Genomic DNA, 23,164 nt, shown 5'->3' with positions numbered 1-23,164 from the left:
ACCCCATCTAGATCCTTTCATGTGAGAGGTGCATGTTCTCCTGTGCCTATGTGGTTTCTTGGCTGGTACTCCAGCTTCCTTTCACACTCTAAAGACCTGCGCGTTAAATTGGTCATGCTTGTAAAATAGTAAAAGAGCTGAAAGTTTATAGAATAAATGAATGCATTCTTAAATGCACCTTGTAGTATAAAGTGCTTCGATTGGTCACTAAGACTAGATTGGAGCACCTTAGAGGTGTAGCTGGATTTTAATCTCCACCACCTTTGGATAGTATTTCAGCTATTAGGAAAAGAATAAGTGCATTTTAAATTTGTTGAAGCTGGAAATAATTATCAGTAATTGTACAGAGTTTGTTTTCATATCTATGTGTTGTATTGATTTTTTTTAAAGTAAGCCTCGAGTGTTCCTTTTGCATGTCCAGGCTTGGTTGCAACAGCAAAAGCTTTTCATTTTGGAGCAATAAGAATGGGGATCGATAATGAAACGGGTTAAAATATCAAAACGCTGACCTATTCAGGTCTGTAGTAGACGAGATTCAGGATGCTGGAACAAGTCAAATCGATGGCTACACTCAGATTAATTTAAGATTGTGGGAGTATTAGATTGATGATTTCCAAATTGCTTTCTTTGTGTTTGTAAATATCACAGACAGCGGTACGATTGGAACCTCATTGTGGAACTTCTCCAGCAAGACTGCAAGAACTAGGTTATTTGGATGTTACAGACCATAACATGAGCTCTGTTTTCTGCACAGGAGATCACAGAAGCACTCCAGGCGTGTGCACGTGTACGTGCAAAGGTTGAGCGATGGCCTGGTATTTATTTCACTCAGCAATTTTCTCCCGTATAAGATGAGGTGTCGTACATCTGCTAGATAGCTTTTTCTGCCTTGCACTGACACGGAGTGTGTACAAGGTCATCCAGGCAGCTTGGAACAGGGAGCGCCGAGGTGAGGAGCGGAAGGGAGGAGTGGACGGTGGGGCAGCTGAGTGCAAGTAGACAGAAGAGGGAGGAGGAAAATCAGCAACTTTATTGTGGGGAAGCTGAAGTGAAGCCTCCCAGCTTTCATTGCACCTGGATCAGCAATTCCCCTGTCAGGTGGCGGGGTGGGAATTTTTCTCTGCGTTTTTCTCGGACATATATTTTTATTCGCACGGTTTCAAGTGTGTCTGTGAGCGAGAAGTAGCAGGTGGTTTTGGGTGTCGCTAGCTTCATGAGGGAAACGAGCCCAAGTGTGTTTTGAGGAAATGACATGTGAAATCTGATTTCCTCAAAAACACACTGAGATTTTGCTTTTATAAGTTGGCCATAAGGGCTGAATTGTGTTGCTGATGGATACAAAATAAAATGAGGAAGACTGCTAACAATCCTTAAATCCTTTTTCTTCTTCAAGGTACAGAATCTCACTTGTGTTCTCCCAGTGTTGTAGTGGGTCTTATACTGGAATTTAAGAGCAGGCTCCTGGCTGTTTTTCCATCCATCTGTCTGTTATCCCATTGACTCTCAACATCTTTTCTTCTCCCCTTTCCTCAGGATGACATTTAGCCCTTTTTTCCTTCTTCCCCTATTACCGGACTTGCAAAGTGTTGATTTAAACTGAAAGATGACCTGGTTTAGTTCAGCTACGTCTTCTCTACTCCATAAAAATCAACATGCTTCCAGTCGTGAGATCTGAGCGCGTTTGTTGTTGTGTTTCTCTCTTTCCCCCCTCTCTCTGTCTTACTCTCTTTCTGTGTTGTCTTTTTTATTTATCTGCTGTAAAGGCCAGTCAAGCGCTGCTCGGCTTTGTTGTCAGAAACCTTTATTTACCAAAGGGAGGAATAAGTGACTGACACAGACAGCCTCTTTCATCCCCGCTTCGCCGCAAGCAGTGTTCCCCTCTACTGCCAGAGGAAACCCCCCTCCTACCCACCCTCCCTTCACTTCTGCCAAGCCACCCCCCCTCTCCATCGCACCCCTCCATCCTGCAGGCTCACAACACACTATCCCACTCCCCTGGGTAGAAACCTAGCTGTAGTCTGCACTCGCGCACACGCACAAAAATTCGATGGTCCTAAACAAAGACGAGTTTAACATCACAGACGGCACAGACTGGTCCCTTTACTCATATTATCCGTCTGCTAAACAAATGGGTAGTAATGACGCATAAAGCTTGTTACGTTGTAGTGGCGGTTGGAAAATGTAGTTTAAAAAACCAATTTTTAAAAAAATGTCAGTTCATCGAGGGTAAAGAGGAATCTCTCAGTTGCCTAATCATTATGTCAGAAATGATTTGAGCACATTGATCTGGGTTCAAAGCAGAAAGTTACTTCAAAATTAGAAAAGAACATTCGCACTCATTCTCATTAGTATGGTTGTAAAATGAGGAGATTATGTATTTCCCTAAAACTCAAATCATCACATAGGAAGGCATTATTAATACACTTGGACTAACTGCCTGTTTAACCACTAGTACCTATTGAGATTTTCAGTATAATCACTACGAACATGCAAAATCTAATAATCAGTTTTCTCTGAAGGTCACTCAACACATTTGTTTTGAAGCAGCAAAAACTATAGGGTGAAGGCTGGGTACATGTGAACAGGTCGCCTGTCTATTGCAGTCAAACCTTTCACCATTCCAGCCATTTGCATTCACACCTACAGCCCAGTTAGCATTGCCAATTAACCTAGCCCCATGCATGTCTTTGGACTGTTGGAGGAAGCCAGAATACCTGGAGAGAACACACACACAAGCACAACATGCAGATTTCACACAGAGGCCTGAGCCGGCCAGTGGATTTGAACCAAGGACCTTCTTGCTGGGAAGCAGCGGTAATGCCCAGGAGCAGAAGTTATAAACACAAATTAACATTTTATGTTAATATATATATACTGGAGACATAAAACATACAGTAAATCAATATAATTTGTGCCGAGCAACATCATATTTGAGGATTAGTGATGTAAGTACCCCAAAATAACTGTATTAATAGCATTACAGTGAATAATAAATAATGATAAAATGAGGATACAGTTTCAAGATCATACCTGTGATAATTGACAAGGTTTTGTATTGTTTCGCAGCTCTGCCAGTGAAAGTCTTCAGGGTTAATTAGGTATCATAGACACCAGCCTAAAGTTCATTTCTGTTTGTATACCAAAGACACAATTTAGTTCTTTGATGACTGAAACTCAGTAGAAGTATGTCATTTCCAGTGTTAATTTTTTGGGTAGAGAAACAGATTCGCTGTTTTGCAAATAAAACCACTGAAATGCCAAACACTAATAACATGCAATCAGCCCTCATTGTGTTCACTTTATGACAGTGAAAAGCCTCATCCGTCTGGCCAGACCGAGAGAAAGACGGAGACAGAAACACTTTTAGCTCTGGCATAGGAAAATGAACACCAAATGTATCTCTCTCGCTCTCCTTCCTGCTTTTTCTGTGTCTCTCTCTCCTATTTAAGCTTCTTGAAGTTCTTCCAAATTGGGTTTTAAATGCCAATTAGGAGGTTGAATGTAGTAAAATAAAAGCAAATGCAGGCAGGATGGCCTCACCTTCTGGCTGGTTAGGCTTCAGAGAGAGCCGAGCCGGACCTTTGGCTCCCAGCGAGGCTTTGAGAGAAATATCCTGCCTAATGAACACATTAATTAGAACCATAACTATTTATAAGATGATAATTAGAAACGAAGGGAGGTAAACTGGGCTTTTCCTGCAATTAATGGAGGATTAATTACGGGAGCTAATGAAGTGGATTTTTGAAACGCGTGGAGGTGAAGTACAGAGATGTGCAGCTCGCTTTGTGATCACTGGCATAATTATTTTCTCCAGCACCAAAGCGTTTGAGGCCCTGGTCCTCGCCGGCTCAGGCCGGCTAATAAGCATCATTGCATCGTTATATATGCACTTAAAAAGACTTGCCACTGAAATGACTGTCTAATTATTTCTAATTGGCAGGCCCTGTGTGTTGTCATTGAGCTGTTTGGAGCCGCAGCGGAGCTCTGGGTCTAATAACGCTCTGGGCGGAGAAGGAGGGTAGAGCGAGCTAGAGATGCATTGCTAGAGAGCGAGAGAGCAAAGAGAAGAGGGGCGCTCTACCGGTTGTCTTCTTTTCATAGTCAGACCTGCACATTGCCCTCCTGTGTCACTCGCCCAGCAGGACAGCAGGTCCTAGAACGATGGCCGACGCACTCGGAGGTCACCTTGCCAAGCAGTCGATTAGCAAAGTTTTATTTCATCCCTGCTTATTTTCTCCCCCTTTTAATTAACAGCTTCTGCTCTTAATTTATGCACACATAAACGCCACCGTCTGTCCACAGTTCTTCTTTTCACTCTTAAACATACTACACACACACACATACACACACAGGGAGGGAGGGTGGACGGGAGGTATGTTTATGTGCTCTGTGTGTGTGTGTGTGTGTGTGTGATTCACTGGCCAGGTTTTGAGCCAGTCCATGGAGACCTGAGCTCAGAGAGCATGCATGGACAAACCTCAGTCAGCCGTGTTTACCTTGTACTCTCGTTGTGTGCCATATGGACACTTGAACTTGGAGGATGCGTATGTAAACACATATAGTTTCACGTTTGCTGGCATGGCCCTGTTTATACTATAATGATTTTTTTTAACATTATTAAATGCATCCAATTTTTTTGCAACAGACTTTTGTTTTCATTATTGGGCCACTGATTTCCATTTAGGCTGTGCGTAAGAGTGCATGTCCTAAAGGGGTGTTTGAGTGATGGCCTAGGATTATGTGTGTGAGCACCTCACTTAACTTGTCCTCAGCAGAGTCATGTGCATTGTCTTTGCCAAAAAACCCTTCTCCCCCCACCGCCCTCGCCCCCGTCCCCAACCCGGACAACTCGAGAGCAAATTGCCAGCTAATGGATCGACTGCCTGCACTTGTCAGTTCTCTTTGGACAAGCAAAGCAACCGCACACACACGCACGTGGTTTCACTCACACATTTGGTAATTTATTTGTGGAAAAAGAGAAGAAAAATGAGAGAGAATGGCAGAGAAATGAAACGAGGATCATGTGCGCCTTGACTGAAACCTTGACAATCTTTTTAAAAGTAATGAAACACTTTCTCAGCATGCGCATGAGGTTTTCTATTTGAAATTTGTCTTCCTTCTTTTTTTCTTTTTTTTTTGCTCTATGTATCCATTTGGGTTTTGGCACAGTCGAGGACATGAGGAGGAAGTGGAGATAGATGGATCAGCCAAAGGATACGTGGCCAACTGTCGTGTGATTGGTCGAACAAAGGAGCAGAGCGTTTCTGTGACTGGTTGAACAGAGAACTTGACGTTGGGATTTTGGCATTAAATAAAAGCCGGGAAATGTAATTATTCTAAATGCAGTCAACGGTTTTGTTGGAGTGGAAGTTGGGCAGATTTCTCTATAAACTCGGTGGGATATTGACACTAAAAGAGGGATAATAAAGTGTGGCACTGCAGATGTGTAAAGAATGACATTCATGCCATCACAGTAACTTTTTTTTAAAAACATGAATTCTAATATCTTTATTATCTTTACATTTAATATAACATAAAATGTAAAGATATAAAATGGCCTCAAAATTCCCTTAGGGATAAAAGCCATATACTCAGCATGCCGCATGTATAAAAAATTGAGTTATGGTATACAGTATACTAAACTAAATTTTCACCAGAGCTGGTCTATATGTTTGTATATTTTTCTGCTCAATGTTTACGAAACTGGAGCGTCTCGGGTTCTCGAGTCATAAAGTTCTGTGTTTGTGTTTGTCTGTGAGCAGTAAAGGGGGAAAAATCATACTTCTCCTACTTCTAGTTCAATGCACAAGACATGTAGATTATGTGAAGTGACAGAAGTGGGGGGGTTTTTCCTCGAAGGGCACGAGTGTTTTCTCTTTCTATTCATTTCTTGATCTCTCTTCCAGTGTTTCTCTCCTCTCCTTGTTCAATCTCGACAGCGGTTTATAAAAAAAAGATTTTTAGAAACTTCTTTATGAGACAAGTCTCTGTTCTGTTAGAAGACAACTTTATGTTATTCCACCGAAGAGGCGAAACTAATAGTTCCATGTTTTTTACAGGGCACTATTCCAGTTGTGTCTTGGGTGTTTAATTAAGTGTAGTTTCCCTTTAGTAGTGGAATGTGTGTCTGCTTTTTGTCGGCCCGTTCCTCTGTGCCTTTTACAGTCCACCCACATGGTTTGTCTCAGCGTTTATGATTTTTCTTATACCGGAGTTGTGAGGTTCCTAAATCACTTAAGCACACGGGGCCGAGCAGTCCACATTTAAACAATAAAAGGCTGTTATGCTAAGGGCCCTCAGATCTCCTACCACTTCATAAATACATGCGTATAAAAGGCAGAAAAATACATCTTCCCTGACCAGAGAGAGAGGGAGAGTGAGCGTCTGAGAGCACACCTGCTAATTGGAGCCAGCTTGATGTGAAGTACGGCTGTCTGCTCCGTCTTCTCCCAATTTCTTTTTCATTCTTCCTTGTTTTTTTTTTTTTTTTAAAAAAGACAAACCCTGATTGTTCTTGACTTTCCAACTTTTATAATCTTACCTTTTTAAAAAATCGTATCCCCTCTTTTCCCTCCTTAACTCCTTCTGTCCTTCACCTTTTGCTCCTCGTCTAGCCCGTGCTCCATGTCCTTCTCCTCTTTTTGTTTGTCCTTCTACTTTTCTCTCCCCCCTTTCATTCCCTGCTCTTACCGATGGGGACGGCGACATCCAAAACAACTCTCTGATTCAGCGTAGCTAATTGTTCCGAGCCGTGATGGATTTGGAAAGAGGGGGAGAAAAAAGTGGTTTCAATTGCGTGAGTGGCTGTGAGCGAGTTGGCGAGTTAGCACCTAGTCTGAGCGTGACCTCTACTTGACCTTGTGTCAGAGCGAGTGGCTGGGCCAGCCCAAGCTCCAGCTGCTAATGGGTGTCATGTCAAGCTGCGGCTGCAAGGAGGTCAAAGGTTGCGAGTGCACACCAGACGGCCAAGTTTAGGATTGCGACGTAGAGGCTGAGTGACACTGCGCATATGTGCCAGTGAAGACGGTGGGTAATCAACACACAAGCACCCAGCAGCACATGCACATACATGAGCATAGAAACATGCGTGCACGCACATGGAAACTGTATCTTGCTGCAGAAAGTCATCTTTTCCCTCATTGTTGGCTGGCCGTTTAGGTTCATATAGATCTGAGGGATCTTTGAAGGCCTTTGAACTCTGCTAAATGACTTGACCTTGTGGCTTGTGGCTGTAGCCGTGTGTGTGTGTGTGTTTGGGTGTGTATGGGAGATAGTGAGTGGGTGGCCTGCATGGGGTCTCATTTCTGTTTCACAGCGTAGCAGGGCATTGCAGACGTTTGTGTTGACGACTGCCAAATTAAAAGCAAACTGAAGATTATGACAAATCTAAACTTTGCTTTTATGAAGCCGAGCGGAATGAAGAAAAAACATTTCTGTGAATCTTTCATGCTCCGTCTTTGCTGTGTTAATTGTGCTCACAATCAGCTACTTTGCAGCGATTCCTTGTGTGCTAGTGTGTGTGTATGTATATTTATGTTTCTGTGTGGGTGTGCACAGTGGATGACTGAATCCGTCTGAGTGTGTGCGTCTGTGCGTGTACTGTGAACCGAGGGAACAGATATTGTGGCTGCTTGGAAGGAGGAAGCAGCTTGGGAAATGATTTCAACAGCTCTCATAATTAGAGGAATATCATAAATTAAACTTGTGTCTGCCGTTGCGTTTGAAGAGCACTCAAAAGTAATAAATTCTGGATGGTTAACATATTTGCATTCCATTCAGCAGGCAGCGTCGGGCAGGAACAGCTGTTTTCCACGTCTTTTGGCAGCAGGAAATGCACATTGCTCACTCAAGGTGCTTTTAGACACATTGAAATTGCATAAAAAAAAGAAAAGTGACTTTTAACTTGAACATGAAGCTGCTGCTGTGTGCTCTGTCACTGGAAATAACTCGGCGGGGAACAGTGCATTAATGAAGTTCTTCAAATATGGATCGTCTCGCTTTCAATAGGCCTGTTTCTTTTTCAATCTGTCTATTGCTCGGAAAAGTCGACTGGCAAGCTTTTTTCTACTTTGTGTGTGTGTGTGTGTGTGTGTGTGTGTGTGTGTGGCTGTAGAGTACTTAAATCCAGTGCTTTACCATTAACTTAATAGGTTTAATTTTTCCCATATTCTAGTCAAATACACTTTCCAGGCAATGCAATAATACTCTGTTTTTATTGTAATAGTTGAGGTGTCCTAAATCGTCTTTCTGTGGTATTTAAAAATGACTTACAAGTTATTACAGTAAGTTTATCTTTTTTATTTATGCTGTTTTTATGTCAGTTTAGGTCAGACATAGTTTGGATATTGGTGTCAGGTCCTGCTTTTTTTATTGTTTCTGGATCATGCTGTCTGAATAAATAAGGATTTTTAAGTTTATGTGCCCCCCTCCTCCTTCAAGCAGGTCCGAGTTAATAATGAATAGCCTATCATTTCTGTTTCATCTGATATGCCACAAATAATTTTTAAAGTCATCTCATAAATATCATCATTAACATCTGCTCAGCTGAAATGATGATATAAAAAGCTAATAAAAGCTAATAATTTTGTTGCAACTTTTGGAAGATGACAAAGTGTTCAAATGTCACTTATTTTTAGCTTAAAATAGAAGATGCTTTATTACACAAAGTTCCAGAAAAACCCATAATCTATAAATAAGGCTGGCCTGGATGCTAGTTTAGAAGTGTTGCAGGATTTCATTCCCCTGACACATTTCTAGCAAGCCTGCGGTGATGGGAATAAGCAAATTAAAAGTTACAATGATCAATCATTTTGCCCTCGTGCCCTCTTAAATGCAGTTTTCTTACAAGAAAACTGAGATGGTCATTTTTATACTGCATGTCTATCTCTTAATGCATTGGTGGTCAAACAGGGGGTAACTGTTGCCAGTGTCTTCTGAAATGTGATATAGTTAAAGTTATACTGCCATTAATCACTGCTTTGCTCCACTGGGGTAATGGACAGGTGCGACACTCGTGGTGTTACCGAGGAGACGAGCTGTTGTGTTGGTGTTTTCTTCTACAGGGGGGAAAAAAAACAAAACAAAACACCTCGGACGCAAACTTTGTCTTCCCAGCAGAGGATGGAGGTTGGGAAGAAAGGAGAGGAAACTGTGTGAATGTCCATCGCGTCTGCTCAAACAGGTGCCAGATAAGGTTAAACGAACAGTGTGGATGATTGGTCTTTTTCTGTGTTTGTGTGGGGGGTTCATGTGCTGCTCGTCCGTACACTGCGAACCGTGAATAATGATTCGACTCGGGTCAGATTCCATTGGAGGCGTTCACCTGTATCTGACACTAGTGGTATCGCGTAGCTCCCATTAATGTCCAATTTTCAGTGAAAACAGAAATAGAATACAGATAAAGGTAAAACACCATCCAGCTTCACACCCGACCACATAATTACCCCAATGGGCTGTGGTGAGGGATCATATCCTGGCGCGCGCTGGGGGGTCAGCAGCGATAAGCTTCAGCCCAGCTCCCAACATGGAGCATAATTACTCTATTGATAATTCACCAGGAAAATGGTCCCAGCCAATTGCAGAGCTTCGATTTAATGGATTGGACGATGAAACGAGGAAGGAATGGAGGAAAGGAGGCTGCGAGGGGGGAGTGTGTGTGTGTGTGTGTGTGCGCGCGTGTGGAGGGAGGAGGTCTGCATATGGGGGCAACCAGCAAGGGCCTTTTATTAGAAATGAAAATATGTTTAGGTCATAGGGGGACCCATTTTCCCTGGAGATAATAAGGCCAATAAAATGTAAAGCAGGGGAAGGGCTTGGAATGGGGTCCAACTGTGGCTGTTTATCTGTGTGTGTCCTGCATTAGCCCATTTATCCCCAGCCTTAAATTAGCTAATCATTCTCCAAGGGGAAGGACTTGGTCAGGAAATTGACATTTAGCAGCATAGGCTCACTCTATTAACTACAGTAAATTTAATTTGCTGCACACCCCAGAAGTGGGCTGTTTTCTTTGCCATCAGAGGGAGGAAGGGAATGGGAGACAGAGACAGAGAAATAGAGGGAGAGGGAGAGAGGGAAGTTCTGTTTATTGCATCTGCTGCTTCTGACCACAATTTGCTTGGCTGTAAATATAGGACTTGGACTTGGAACACTGCAGCTCTGTTGTATTTCCCCTCATGTACTGCTGATTAAAAACATACGCATGCATTGTCAACACATATATTCACTCATTCCAAGGTCAGTCAGGGCCATGATGGATTATCTCTCTTGGAGACTCCATACCCCCCAAAAAGTGCAAGATTTTTCTTTTTTCTTTACAAGTGATTCCCTGACTGGCTGAATCATAGTTCCAGTAAAGGCTATATTTAACAAGTCAATCACAAGGCCTGGAACTGGACCTTTACCTATGAATAGGATGTATCATAACAATAAGTTTTGATAATCACCCCAGGTTACTGCTTTCGTTTCTGATCTGCAGATGCAATGAGAATGGCTTGGCAGGAAAATTATACCACACAGGGGCTGTTGTAGCTGTTCAGATGACTGCAGTGCATGAGTTGCATGTAATGTAGTTATGCAGCTGACTCTGGGATTAAAGGTGTCACCTTGGGATTTTTTTCACCATTCTCTACATTTTTATCTAAAAAAAAATACAAGCAGAATAATCAATATGGTAATAGTTTTTCCAACCGGAGTGTTTGATTGGACATTTGAGGGATTTATTTCTAACATTTAGTAATTACTTCAAAGATATCGGTGTCTGATTTTTGCTTATGAGGCATGTTTTTGGATTTCGTTGTCAGGTAAAAAAGAGAGAGAGAGAGAGAGAGAGAGAGAGAGAAAGAATTAACTTCAGGAACACCCCCCCCCCCCCCCCCCCCCCCCCCCCCCCTTCCTTCTGTGTAGACATAGAGCACAGAAACAGAGCAGGGATTCTCCGGTGATCAGGATCGCCCCGGCCTAATTGATTGCAACAGTTGTCAGAGTGTTGTCTGTTAGGATGGTGACAGGCGTCTGAAGAAAATGATTAGTTTTCTGTCGGGAGAGAGACAGCTCTGGATGTCCCAAACTGCAAACTAATAAAGGGGGGAAAGCAATAAAGCTCGTGGACAGCAGGTTTGACTGTTTTTATAGACAAATCAATAAAATGATAGATGATGGAAAATAACGGCATCTCAGCTGCCGATTTCTACTGGGGTTTCAAATCATGATCTTTCCCCTCTGCACACACACAAACGCACACAGTTGCAGCACATTTCTGCTTTGATAGGAACATGCAGCGACACATCAATAAGTTTATATTTCAGTATTACGTGTCTTTATGCATCGAACTATTCGGGATATAAATTACACTTTGAATTTTCCCTTTTCTGCATGTTCAAAGTAAGTGTGTTTATGTTCGTGTGTCATGGCTAACAAAGTAAATCTCCCACTGCAAATCTTTTTGAGACCAGAGGGCCAGTGTCAGGATCAATACCAATGATAGGTCTTCCTCTGAGCCAGCCTCTAATTGGCTCAATTTCTAAAATGTCGGTGTGGTTTTTCTGTGAGCGTGTGTGTGTGTGTGTGTGTTTATAGTGTGTGGGCTTGTATATAACTAATATTACTGTGGACCAGTGAACGATGAATCTATCAGCTCCTGTGAAATTTGATCTCAGAGAGTTTCATTTCGTGTTTTAGCAGATGCAAGCCTCAAAGTGTTGCTATGCAGGAATTTCACCAGTGTTTCAAAGCCTGGCAGCTCAGATGGAACTAAATTGATCCTCTACCGAACGTACCGATAAGCAATGGAGTTTTGTTTTATATATGTAGAAAAGTGCAACTATTAATTTAGCTAAAATAGTTTGTCTTTGTTACACGTATAAAAACAGCTGAAATATATTAAAGCTGTAAAGACGTTTTGTAATAAATTACCAAACAAATGTAATGACTTAAAACTGTCATTTTAAGTCAACTTAAATTAAAAATTGTGAACCCTGTATCCACTTGTTACCACTGCTGTATGTGAATGACGTTAACTGGGAATCGGTGCTCTGTCGCTTGTATAGCCTAGAAGAATTGACATGGATGTTTCAGCATTATATTGCAACAAAAAAAACTGCATATTCTCTCTCACATTGTCAGGTCTTTACCTTACAGTATAAACAGCCTTGAGGAGATTGTTGTTGTGATTTGGCGCTTTATAAGTAAAACTGAATTGAGTTTAATTGTACCTGCTATCCCTATTTCTATTTCCTATTACTCTTGCCATATTTTTGTGGTGTGAAACAGTTTCAGCCACATTTGATTAGGCATTTAGGGATTAAAAGGCATTCTGGGAAATATAAACACTTACAAGGCAGAACACGAGTAGCTAAAAATATAAAGGTGCTTTTCCTTTTATATTCACTGTGCTAAAAATGAAAAGAAATGTTACAATATCAGTGGTTTATCTCCTTTAACTTTACCTTATCTCTTTTTTAGGTCTCATTCTCGCCACCGGCGGTCTCGAAGTAGGAGCGGGAGCCGCAGCCGTCGAGGTACCCACAGCCGCAAAAGGAGCCGCAGCCACAGCAGGGACCGGGACCGGAGCCGGCGCAAGGGCCGTGACCGGGAGAGGGAAAAAGACAAGGAGAGAGGACGGGACAGAGACAAGGACAAAGAGAAGGACAAGAGTAAAGAGAAGGCAGAGAAAAAGGGGTAAGTAGGATGATATTATCTCTTATATGTGAGGTGACAGCACAGGTAGACACAAAGATACCTTAATAAGTCTTAGGTATGGTCAACTCTATTGGACCACAGGAGAGCAGAAAATGCTGATTGGTGTAATACGGACATAAATGCGGAGCTCGGTCTCAGCTCCTCCATCCGTCCATCCATCACTCGATCCTTCCATCCATCAATCCATCATTCCCTTTCTTTCTCCATTTCTCCTTCTCATCAAGCACCGGGCAGCACGGGCCATGTAATGCGATATAGTTCCCCCTTGTAAGAGGAAAATCTCACAGTGATATAAAAATAGATGGTAGTTAGGAGTGTGGCACAGGTTCGGTTTTTACTGAATGCGTTGGTCACCAGATGATTTCTGATGTCTTTAACTGCACTTTTCACCCTCTGGACCCGGCAGCAATAAGTCTAGAAACATAACAGGATTATATGCACCTCCAAATGTCTTTGTTGTCTCTGCCAGGAAAAGAAAAAACAATAAACAAGAGTGTCTTATTATTAAAGTTAGGAAAGTTAGCAAAGGACATCTACACTTGCAAGTTTATGTCTACTAAAGACTCTAATACAGACGAGGAACAGGTTCAGAGTGTTAGCAGTTGTACACTCCACTACAGGTATAACTACCTTAGAGGCTTCTCTTTGCGTCTGCCGATATAGCACTCTCAATCCCTCCCCCATCGCGCCATTCTCTAATGTGATTGGAGGCCACTATAATACGACTGGTACTCAGTTGTTGCCTGTCACATTGAATGGCACAGATGTGTGTATTAAACTGTGGATCCCAAGAGTGATACAGAGCAGCTGTTGTGCTACACATCGGCTTACCAGACTTTAGTCCCCCCCTGTGTTACTGCATGGAAACTCAGGGACAGGCTGAATTTACTTCACAGTCGACAAAACCTTAAGCCGATTAATTGATTAATTCATCAACTGAAAGTTTAATGGCAAATGTAGCCTTAATGCTGATAATAAACAAGTATATTCAGCTTAAGAAAACAATCATGGACACTTTTCAGCTTCGGATAAATGATTAGTTGAGGATCTCATTGGCAGATTAGCAGATGCATTTGTCAGTTACTGTCAAAACTCTTGTTTTAAGGATTGCCTATATGATGCTGAAACTTTACACATAAAGTTTTCTGGGAGGAAACACTTTGAGGGAGTATTTTCTAGGCTTTTCATTGGTTTTTCTTTACAGAAACATGCAGTAATAGCTGTACCACAGTTTCTGATTTTGTGACTGTTTGATCTGACTAAAATCTCCATTCCTCAGATGTGTTCTTGATGCAACTGTGCACTCAGATGAGGAAACTTATCACTGTAGCAGTGACTGTGAGAGACCAGAAATGCTGTATGGTATATCTAAGAACATTTCTTTCTTTTTTTTGTTAAATAACGCACTTGAACAACTTTGGGTGGAAATCACGTGTACTGAATCTCATTAACTGAGTTAAATGCCAAGAACAGAAGAAAATGTATATCTTTGCTAGCACAACAGATTTTATGTATTTAGGAAGTATTATACATTGACGTCATTGAGGAAAACACGAGCACGATCAGGAATATTGTTAAACACTTATGTGTTATTCAAGCTGTTTATTTAGAATTAAAGATCATAGGGTTGTATTTGTTGTTAATAACAATTTTTGAAGGATTTCTGTGTATTCAGCACTTGTTTTTTCATCACGTTTGTTGGTCGTAAGTGAAAAGCTTTGGTGTTAAGACTTCTCTGTATGGCCAGAGACTGGATATTTGCTTTTAAAGGAAAAGTGCTCCCATTTATTTGCCGCCATTACATATTGCCTTTCTTAGATCAGTATCAGGAAAACAAATAAAGCTAACAGTGAAATGTAAGGCCAGTAGACTATATCCATTTTCTTATTAAGGCTTCAATATCCTTTAGCATCGATAGGAATCTCTTCTTTTATCTCTGACCCTGCTTTAGCTTGTCTGTGTGCATATTTGTGTAAGTCTGTGCGTGCGCGCGTGCGTGCATTTCCACCTGTGGCAGTGTTGATTTATTTCAAACTGCCTAAGCCTGTGGAGGTTTAAAGATTGAATAATTTCGACATATGGTGCTGACCCACTAACTGACGTGACATATCGAGTCAGCACCCACTTTAGTAGGTACAACTGTGAAATCTGTTGCAATGCACCGCTGTGCTAAAACCTACCTTTACAAAGCTTCTACATTTTACATGTATATGGTTTTTAAAGATGTTTTTTTTTTAAACAATATCAGGGTGTTGATAGAGTTTTTTGCCCTTTTACAAATAAAATATAAACATCTTTTCTTTCCAAGTTAGTTAATTCTTTTGTTTTTTGCGGGGGTGGGGAGTTTTAACTTCAGATTTAACACTAAAGACATTATTCTCCAAGTCTTGTGATATTACTTTACAATAGACTATTGCAATTGTTAGATTTTTTTTTTTTTTAATTAGATATAAAAGCATCAAGACAGAACAATAATGTTCAAAGACACTGACATAGAGTGAGGTATACGAAACACTTTGTACAATAAGTTACTTGGTAATATTCATTTGCAAAGTGTCCAGTACACACAGGACAGTTCTTATCAAGTTATGTTTTAATTCTGGATATAAACTCTCAGTAACTGTCCCATTGCTCATTGACCACATCGTTTTTACAATTAAGCCTCCCTAAAATCTTCTCACAGGCAGCAAAGCCTGAGAATTAGTCTGACACAAGTTACTAAACCAACTATAAATACTCCCATTACATACTTACTTAGCTGTTGTAGGGCATCTCGTGACCTAGGCAAATCACACTTCAACTATTGGCCCATATAATCCAAAACATCTCTCCAAAAAGGAAAAACACTGCAACATTTCCATAATCCAAGCACATAAGTGCCTCTTTCAGTCTTGCATTTCCAGCATAAAGAGTTGGCATTTCATTTGAAATTGGTTTGAGATGATGAATTTTATGAAGGAATGTTTTCAGCTTAACTTTGACTTTTGATAGTCAGCGCAACAACACACAGGTTGGATAGCTGTCAGTATGGCTGCCATTTCTGCCTGCAGATGCTGATGTGATCTTATAACTGTCCAAAATCTGCTTGATGCTCACAGGAGTTTAGCTGCCTAGCATGTCCTCTTTCAGCAGAAGAAAGGCAGAAGCAACAAGATGCTTCAGGAATATGTAAAACATTTTTTTTCCCTTTCTACTGTATCTAATTTGACAAGCTACTTCCTCTTCCTTTTCCATTTCAATTCTTCTTCTTTTTTTAATGGCAATGGGGGTAGGGTCTATGCAAGCCCCTGATCCTCACCACTTGAACACAAACACCTGCACACTCCCACATACTATTACACTCCAGCCTCATTTACATCCAGGTTTTCTTGCTGGGTGATAGGAGAGGAGTGCGGCGGTGGTATGCTGATGGCGGGGCGGGGTGGAGAAGCGGCTCAGGAGCTTTATAGTGTCTGTCAGGATGAAAGAGGGGCCCCTCAGAGCGGCACCCTGACACCGACTCTGTGTGTGCGCACATGTGTTTGGTGTTGTTGTCATTAAACATTTAAGACTCCTCTAGTATGACAGCAGGCAACTTGGTGCTCCAGCGGCATGTTTTCATGCAAAATTTATTGAAAAAGACGAGCTGTTGTTAAGAGATCTTGTTGCTTTTCACCAGTGGCAAAGGGTAAGTGGGTGATTGTAAGGTTGAGTGTACTTGTGTACTTCTATGCAAGTGTGTGTGCGTGTGTGTTTACACAGGATTATGTACAAGGTTAGTAGGTCAACTTTGCTCTGGATAAGCATCTGGGTTAGTACTTACAGAGAGGGCGTTAGTTTCCTTTAATTTAACCACCGCTTACATTGTTTACCTTTTTCTTTTCATTGACACTTTTCTCAGTGAGATTGCATGCTTGTGTACTGCATGCTGTTTTTATTCAGCATTAAGCTGAATGCAGTGGTGATTTTTAACATGTGCCCAGTGCCTTTTGATGAGCACTTCTGTTTCATGATTTATGATGACAATAATTGAGAAACGATCCGTTTCATGGATTTAAAAAAAACTGAAACGGTTTAACACAATTTCATAAAGACATCATGACCTGTTTATTCTCTAGATTAAATTTCAGCAAGCTGTGAGGTTTTTTTTTTCCTTTTTAAAATTACCTGAATTACTTCATAAATTTTCCACGAGTAATGAAATATGCCAGGGGCAAAGTTCAAGAAGATCAGATTACATCCAGAGTGTATTTGCTGTCCTCAAAACAATTGTTAGAGTGCATCACCTAAATGAATACACATGGTAAACCTTCAAACCCCTGCACAGCTCTACGGTTACTGTGCAAAAGTCTTGAGTCACCCCACATTTCTTTATATGTCGCTAGGAAATAGATGCAGTGACTCATTGAAATGTGTGCTACCGTGCATGAAAATGCAGCATTGTGGCAAAACGGCTAAATTGTGCCAAATATTTTGGCAATAGCTCTTTGGGAATTAGATTGCTGGTGCAAAAATAGCTAAACATTTGTCAAACTGTCTTGTCTTTTTTTTTTGTATTCTACTAAATAAATGAGAAGAAAGCCTTTTCCTGACAAGCTATTTTTTTCTATTATTTTTTCCTATGTTTTCGGTTATGTGTAGACCCAACACTGGTTCATCTCTTGAGTTAGGTGCCTTTTTTATTTTTGAATAAGTCATAGATCGGCGTTAAGTATCTTAACAGACAAACAAAAAAAAGGACTGGACTGAAAATGAGTGAAAAACTAAAAGACTTTCAGAAAGTCTGTTGTCCAACAAGAGAGTCTGGCTCCATGGAAACAAAATATAAAGAAACAAACGGTGGCTCAAGACTTTTGCACGGTACTGTAATTCATCATCTAACAGTGCTGAGCTGGAGCAGGATTTATGCAGAAATATCCAAACACAAACTAGGTGAATCTAAACTCATGCAAGACTTTATTTGACAAATATCACTAAATTAAGGCCATCTGAACACCCCTGGCAGGCGATAGAATTACTGCCGAATGACAGTTTTCTGAATATATATAAATTAGCTTTGCAGCACACCAGATACTTTCTCAGAATACCTTGTGCACAGGTCAAGATTAATTTTATTAATTTTATTTGTCAGAGTTTTATCGTATTCCCTGAAACAAAGTACAAGAGGTAAACAGTGTCTCATGTTAACAAGTGCGCATCTGCCCCCAGGCTGGTAATTGACAGAAGTAAGAGCGTATTTCACCTGATGTTCCGACCCAATTCACACCCCTGATTAATGAGCAGACACTGAGAATTTACGCTAACAGATGGCTGTTTCTTCACAGAAAGTGACAGGTTTTAAGCATTTTACATTTTTATTTATTTATTTATTTTTAAATTACAACTAAATTTTATAGTAGGAAGTAAGTGTTTGTTAGTAAGTAAGGGTTTGGCATCATTAAACGCTGTAGTGGTTCAGGCTTTGATCAGGCTTGAAGGGATTTTGTTAGGTCGTGGATGGAGAACAGTCAGGCTTCAGTTTTTCTGCATTTCATTATATTGTTAATGCATGCATACGCCATACACACAGGTGTGCACACTCTCACTTTTCCCCCTTCATCTTGAGCAACCTCCTCGGAACTCAACGCCTTCAACAAATTTTTTTTACTTCTTTCGGAGAAGTCGTCACCCTTTTGCTTTGGGTGGTGCTGACCTCTTTTCTCTGTAACAGATCATAGAGGCACTGCAAGCTTCACATGCTTCACATGCTCAGTCTGAGAGGTCTGTCCAATTAGGCTGAACTGCTTGCCTATGCCGGGTCACGGGAACACATTGGTTCATCTTACTCAATTTAATGTAATTTGAGTAAGAAATGGGCACAGGCTGGGCAACCGAGGTACAGAGAGCAGCGTGGAGACCTCATGGCAGCAGAGAGCCATCTTTTCCCTGTGCATGTAAAAGGAGTTTGTATAATGAGCTTAGGGTTAAAAAAAAATGAAAAGACAGCCTACCTTTCATTGAAGCCTTTTTTTGAAGTCTTTTTCTATGAAAGAATCATTTAGAGGTTTTTGTCTGCTAGAGAGGAACAGCAGTTCAACAGCATCCATTATTTGTATAGAATAGGACAGCTTAGTTCACGTTGGTAGAGTTTCTTTTAAAAAAAATAAACCATTAATATAAAACATATTTTCTTGACATTTTTATACAACAAGCCGTCCTCACCAACCCACCCATTGCTGTTTTCTTTCTGTGAAAGTGATTGTTTAGTAATTCCTCTCATTAGTCTGTTTTCCCTGCTGACAAACTAAACAGAACCCAACCTCACCACAGGGGTCCCAGCAGGACCTGCAGGCCTGAGTTTGGCTAGCTTTGCTCCATTGCTCAGCCTTAACCTCTGGAAGCCGGGATGCTGTGAGGCAGAGAGAGAAAATAAAACAAGACCCTAGACACCGGCACACACACATTTTCACTTACTACTGTTGATTTTCTCTCCCTTCTTGCCTTACTCTGAGGAAATGATTGTCTGCTTCTTTGCTTCTGTTGAACATCTATCAGCTCATTAGTGTTGGTAATACACAGAGAAAGTAAGTGTGTTTGTGTGTGTGTTTGTGGGTGTGTAGCCCCTGCCTGCGGCATCCTCTCAGCCTGGTGGGAATGTGTGTATGGGTGGTGTGGATGGGACCACTAGCTGCTGCTTCTGTGTTTGTGTTTGTGTGTGTGTTTGTTGTATGTGCGTTTCACTGCACTCTTGCAGGACTCTAGGCTGTGTCTGGCTCTGGGAGCGGGTCCGGGGAGGTAAGAGAGACTTCAAACACCGTCCTCGGAAGGTTAGGATACACTCACATTGACTTGAATCAATGAACTGTAAGTGTGTGTTTTATTTGTGTGTGCGTCAAGGGGGGTAGCCTAGTGGCCAGGAGCAAGATGAGACGTGGGTGAAGCTGAAGAGGAGTAGGTGTGCGTGTGTGTAGTCTGGGTGGGGGCTGGGTGGCTGAAATAGGAGTGATGCCTACATGCAAAGGGTGGACAGCGAGCATGTGCACACAGGCGCACACTCAGGTCCCAGTAGATAAATGCACACACAGTTTGGTTCAGCTGTAGCATTTCTTGGCCTATGGCTGCATGTATTCATTATTTATTTTTTTGATACAAATAATGAGCAGATTAGATTAAAAAACAAATAAAACAAAGTAGTCATTAATAATAGACTTAGTATACATCTAGATAACCCTTTTAGATACAAAAGCAGGCCATCTAACTAGACTCCACGGCCCTTCTCCAAAACTCAGTTTAAGGCCAAAAAAAGTGAACGGTATAACGACTTATAAATAGCTTTGTCAAAGGGCTATTATCATAGGAATCCTCCACAGGGATCTGTGCAACTTGTAGCTCCAGAAAATGTATTTGGTCTTTGCCAGTCTGGGACGATTAATGGTTCATAAGTGCCACGTATGATGCAGACAGGAGACACAGACAGTGCATTCATTCTGTGGGCGTGACCCATTTCTGAAATTTATGTCACTTGGACTGGCTATGCAAATGTGAAACACATAATTAGTGCTTTTTGGGGATGGTTGGATGGTCTGGGAAGATTTCTTTGGTTCCCGTTGTCTCTGGAAATATTTTTCTGCTTAAAAAAAGCATAGAAAAAGGTCAACTTTCACTCCTTCACATTTCTTTGCCTATGTCAGTATTTTACTGAAATAGTGGATGGGTATGGGTTCAGTCAGATTGATATTTCCTCCAGAAATGAGAGGTTTTTACAGCTTTGGGATGTTAAACAGCAGTCCCAGGCCAAGAGAGATTAGCCTTATTTCAGGGTACTGCCCTGAAACTGAACTGAAAACAAAACTAAAAGTCAATAATGGTGATAATTCTTACTATTATAATGTTTAATATATGATATGATTTTTAGACTGTATTGTTAATTATTAACGTTATTATAAATAAGTAATCAGAAACTCTTAGGACTGAAATGAATAAGAGGGCTTTCTTGCTGTGTTTGGCTGAGAATGACCTCCCTGTTTCCTGTGTAAACTGGTGTGTGTGGGTGTGTGTGTGTGTTTGCATAGACAGAGAGAGCGAGAGAGAAAAATCTGGCCACTTTTAATCACAGGAGAGACACCCTGAGTGAGCGATAGAGAGCTGTGACAATCCACTTACTGCGCTCTGTAATCTGTTTAACCATTTAGTGAGTTGTTAAGGGAGTATGCAAACACTCACATTGGGGGAAAAAGAAAAAAAAAGCACACTAAACACCCTGCAGGCTGTAGCGGCACACAGGACAACTTGGTAGCAATTCAGTGCCGTTACACATCTAGGGAAGAGTGTGTGTGTTCATTTGTTTGTGAGTGTGTTGATGTCTTTGAGACCTACTGTAGGCACTGAGAGAAGCCAGGCCTGGAGCGTGATGACAGAGACCAGACCTGGCCAAATAGAAGATCCCCCAATCCAATTACCCTGTTCCTCTCTTTTATTTTCTCCTCTCCTCTCCTCATTTTATGGCCTTTTTCTTAGCAGGAGCTAGTGATGGCAGTCCTGGCTGCTGTTTAAGTGGCTGGCTGCTCTGCTTTATGGATCAGGAGAGGATGCGGGCAGGATTATAAGCAGCAGGTTATGAGCAGCAAACATGACGGGCCAGCTCCGATTTTAGGAGGGTTTATGTTGCGCTTGTTGACAAAATACGTTTTTCTGCACTCTCTCTCCCTTTCTGGAAAAGCTGGGTTAGTTTGGTTTGGAGGATGCAGAGTGGTGTTGAAGGCAAGGAGGGGAGCTAAACGAGAAGGCGGTTATGCAGAATGATGTGTAAAAGAGACGCACTGTTAATGTTTAATTTTCTCCAGGCTCCGGTGCTTATTCATCTGCACCAGGGGCAAGGAAAGGTGTTGACTGAAGTCTTTATGAGGAAGGCTGAGAGTGAGAAAACGTTATAGAAATCGATGTTCCTTTTAGTTGAACTGGCAAAGTAACATGAAGAAGAAGAGCAGACGATGGTTTTCAGTTAGCTGAGGAGTACCTCTCACCGTGCATTTGACCTCTGCTGGCCCGAGACAAAAATACTGCTCTGCAGGTCTTCCCTCGTGGCATTGATCATTGCAAGAATACCTCCTTCAGACTGGGTAAACAGCTTTCCAGGCATTGAGTTTAAGTACCATGACTCAGTTGTAGAAGTAAGGAAGTAAATCTTGCCTGAGAGGGGTGTATAACAATCATCCTCAGCGGAGGTTTGAAATCGACAGCCATGCTCAGTGTTTTTTTCTTTTGCGCAGAAACGAGCTGAAACAAAAGAGTTGTGATCGTAGTCGCCGATCACGCAAGTGGGTGTGCGCTTATTTGTGTCGCTGATGGAGTTGGCGGCCCCGCACGGCTTATGCTGAACATTTAGTAGCCGCAGGAAAGTTACGAAGCCTCCCTCCTCGTCTTCCTCCTTCCCTCCTACCCATTTAGTCTGCCTCTTTTTCAACAGAAGTTTAGATCTCTGGGCCGATGTTTAATTCATTTGTACTAATGTCTCGCTCACTCTGGCTCTCCTTCATCCTCGTGTGCTCTGTCTTACTCTCTCGCCAGCGTAGTCCCTGTGGTTCTCTAATAGAGTTATTCCACCTTGCATCTCACTCATTCTCCCTAACACACACACAGCGCTCACTCTACTTCTGTCCACTTTTTGCCAGTAGCGTATATGCAGTCTTCATTTTTGTATGATATATCGGCTCTTCTTGCAGTTTAGATGCGTGAGTAATACTGTGGAATTAATGCCAGGCTGTTATATGAGTTACTAGTCTTTTCTCAGATCCGATGCTGTATGTTTCTCATTGCTTGCTGCCTTACTGTAACTGCCTCTTCTCTTCTTTTTCGCTCTCTCGTCTCTTTTTTTGTGCGCCTCTAACTCTCTGTTTCTGCCTTTTTCTATGCCCAGTTCTGACGACACGGAAAGTATGTACAGTGTGTATAAATATCGCGGGCACTGCTGTCTAATCAACAGAGTGAAATAATTCACTTCTTTTCCTCCACGTACACACTCACCGATGGAGGCCAACTGAAATCTGTCAGTGCCGAGCTGTATGTGGAAAATGTTTTTAGGGGAAAATGGTGGAGCATTTCACAAAAATGAAACCGAGTAGCAAATCATCTCGTTAAATTTTCAAACACATATTAATCAGAATGAAAAATGCCACTGGAGCTAATGTTATGGCACGCACATTTTGGCAGGTATACATATGCCATAATTGCTGTATGTTGAGTGTGCATTAGAGAGGAGAAGTTTATTTGTGGTCATACTGTATGTTGAAACCTCTAATGTATAGAAAGCGTGTTACCGCACACTGAGCAAGATGCTGAGGTACTTGCGATGGCTTTACTTTTAAAAACATGAACGTGTTTTTCTACAAAACGGTTTGAGTTTTGCTTAAGACTTTGACATAAAATGATACCCAAATTGAAATCCTAAAAATGATCACAAACGTGTAACATTTATATTTTAATCAGGACTTTTTAAGACGTAAACGAAATA

General features: G+C 41.4%; 1 protein-coding gene across 3 annotated transcripts in view; it reads left to right on the top strand.

The window, feature by feature from the left end:
• rsrc1 (arginine/serine-rich coiled-coil 1) overlaps positions 1–23,164 on the top strand; it is a 120,957-nt gene that overhangs the window by 9,911 nt on the left and 87,882 nt on the right. For all 3 annotated transcript variants that reach the window (XM_025898480.1, XM_003450817.5, XM_005455791.3), the window contains exon 4: positions 12,460–12,675. In XM_025898480.1, coding sequence (XP_025754265.1) covers positions 12,460–12,675 — 216 coding nt within the window. The remainder of the gene's footprint in view (positions 1–12,459; positions 12,676–23,164) is intronic.

Source organism: Oreochromis niloticus, linkage group LG14, assembly GCF_001858045.2.
Source record: "Oreochromis niloticus isolate F11D_XX linkage group LG14, O_niloticus_UMD_NMBU, whole genome shotgun sequence".
In the NCBI taxonomy this organism is placed as follows: domain Eukaryota; kingdom Metazoa; phylum Chordata; class Actinopteri; order Cichliformes; family Cichlidae; genus Oreochromis; species Oreochromis niloticus.
This window is presented reverse-complemented; position numbering and strand designations above follow the sequence as displayed.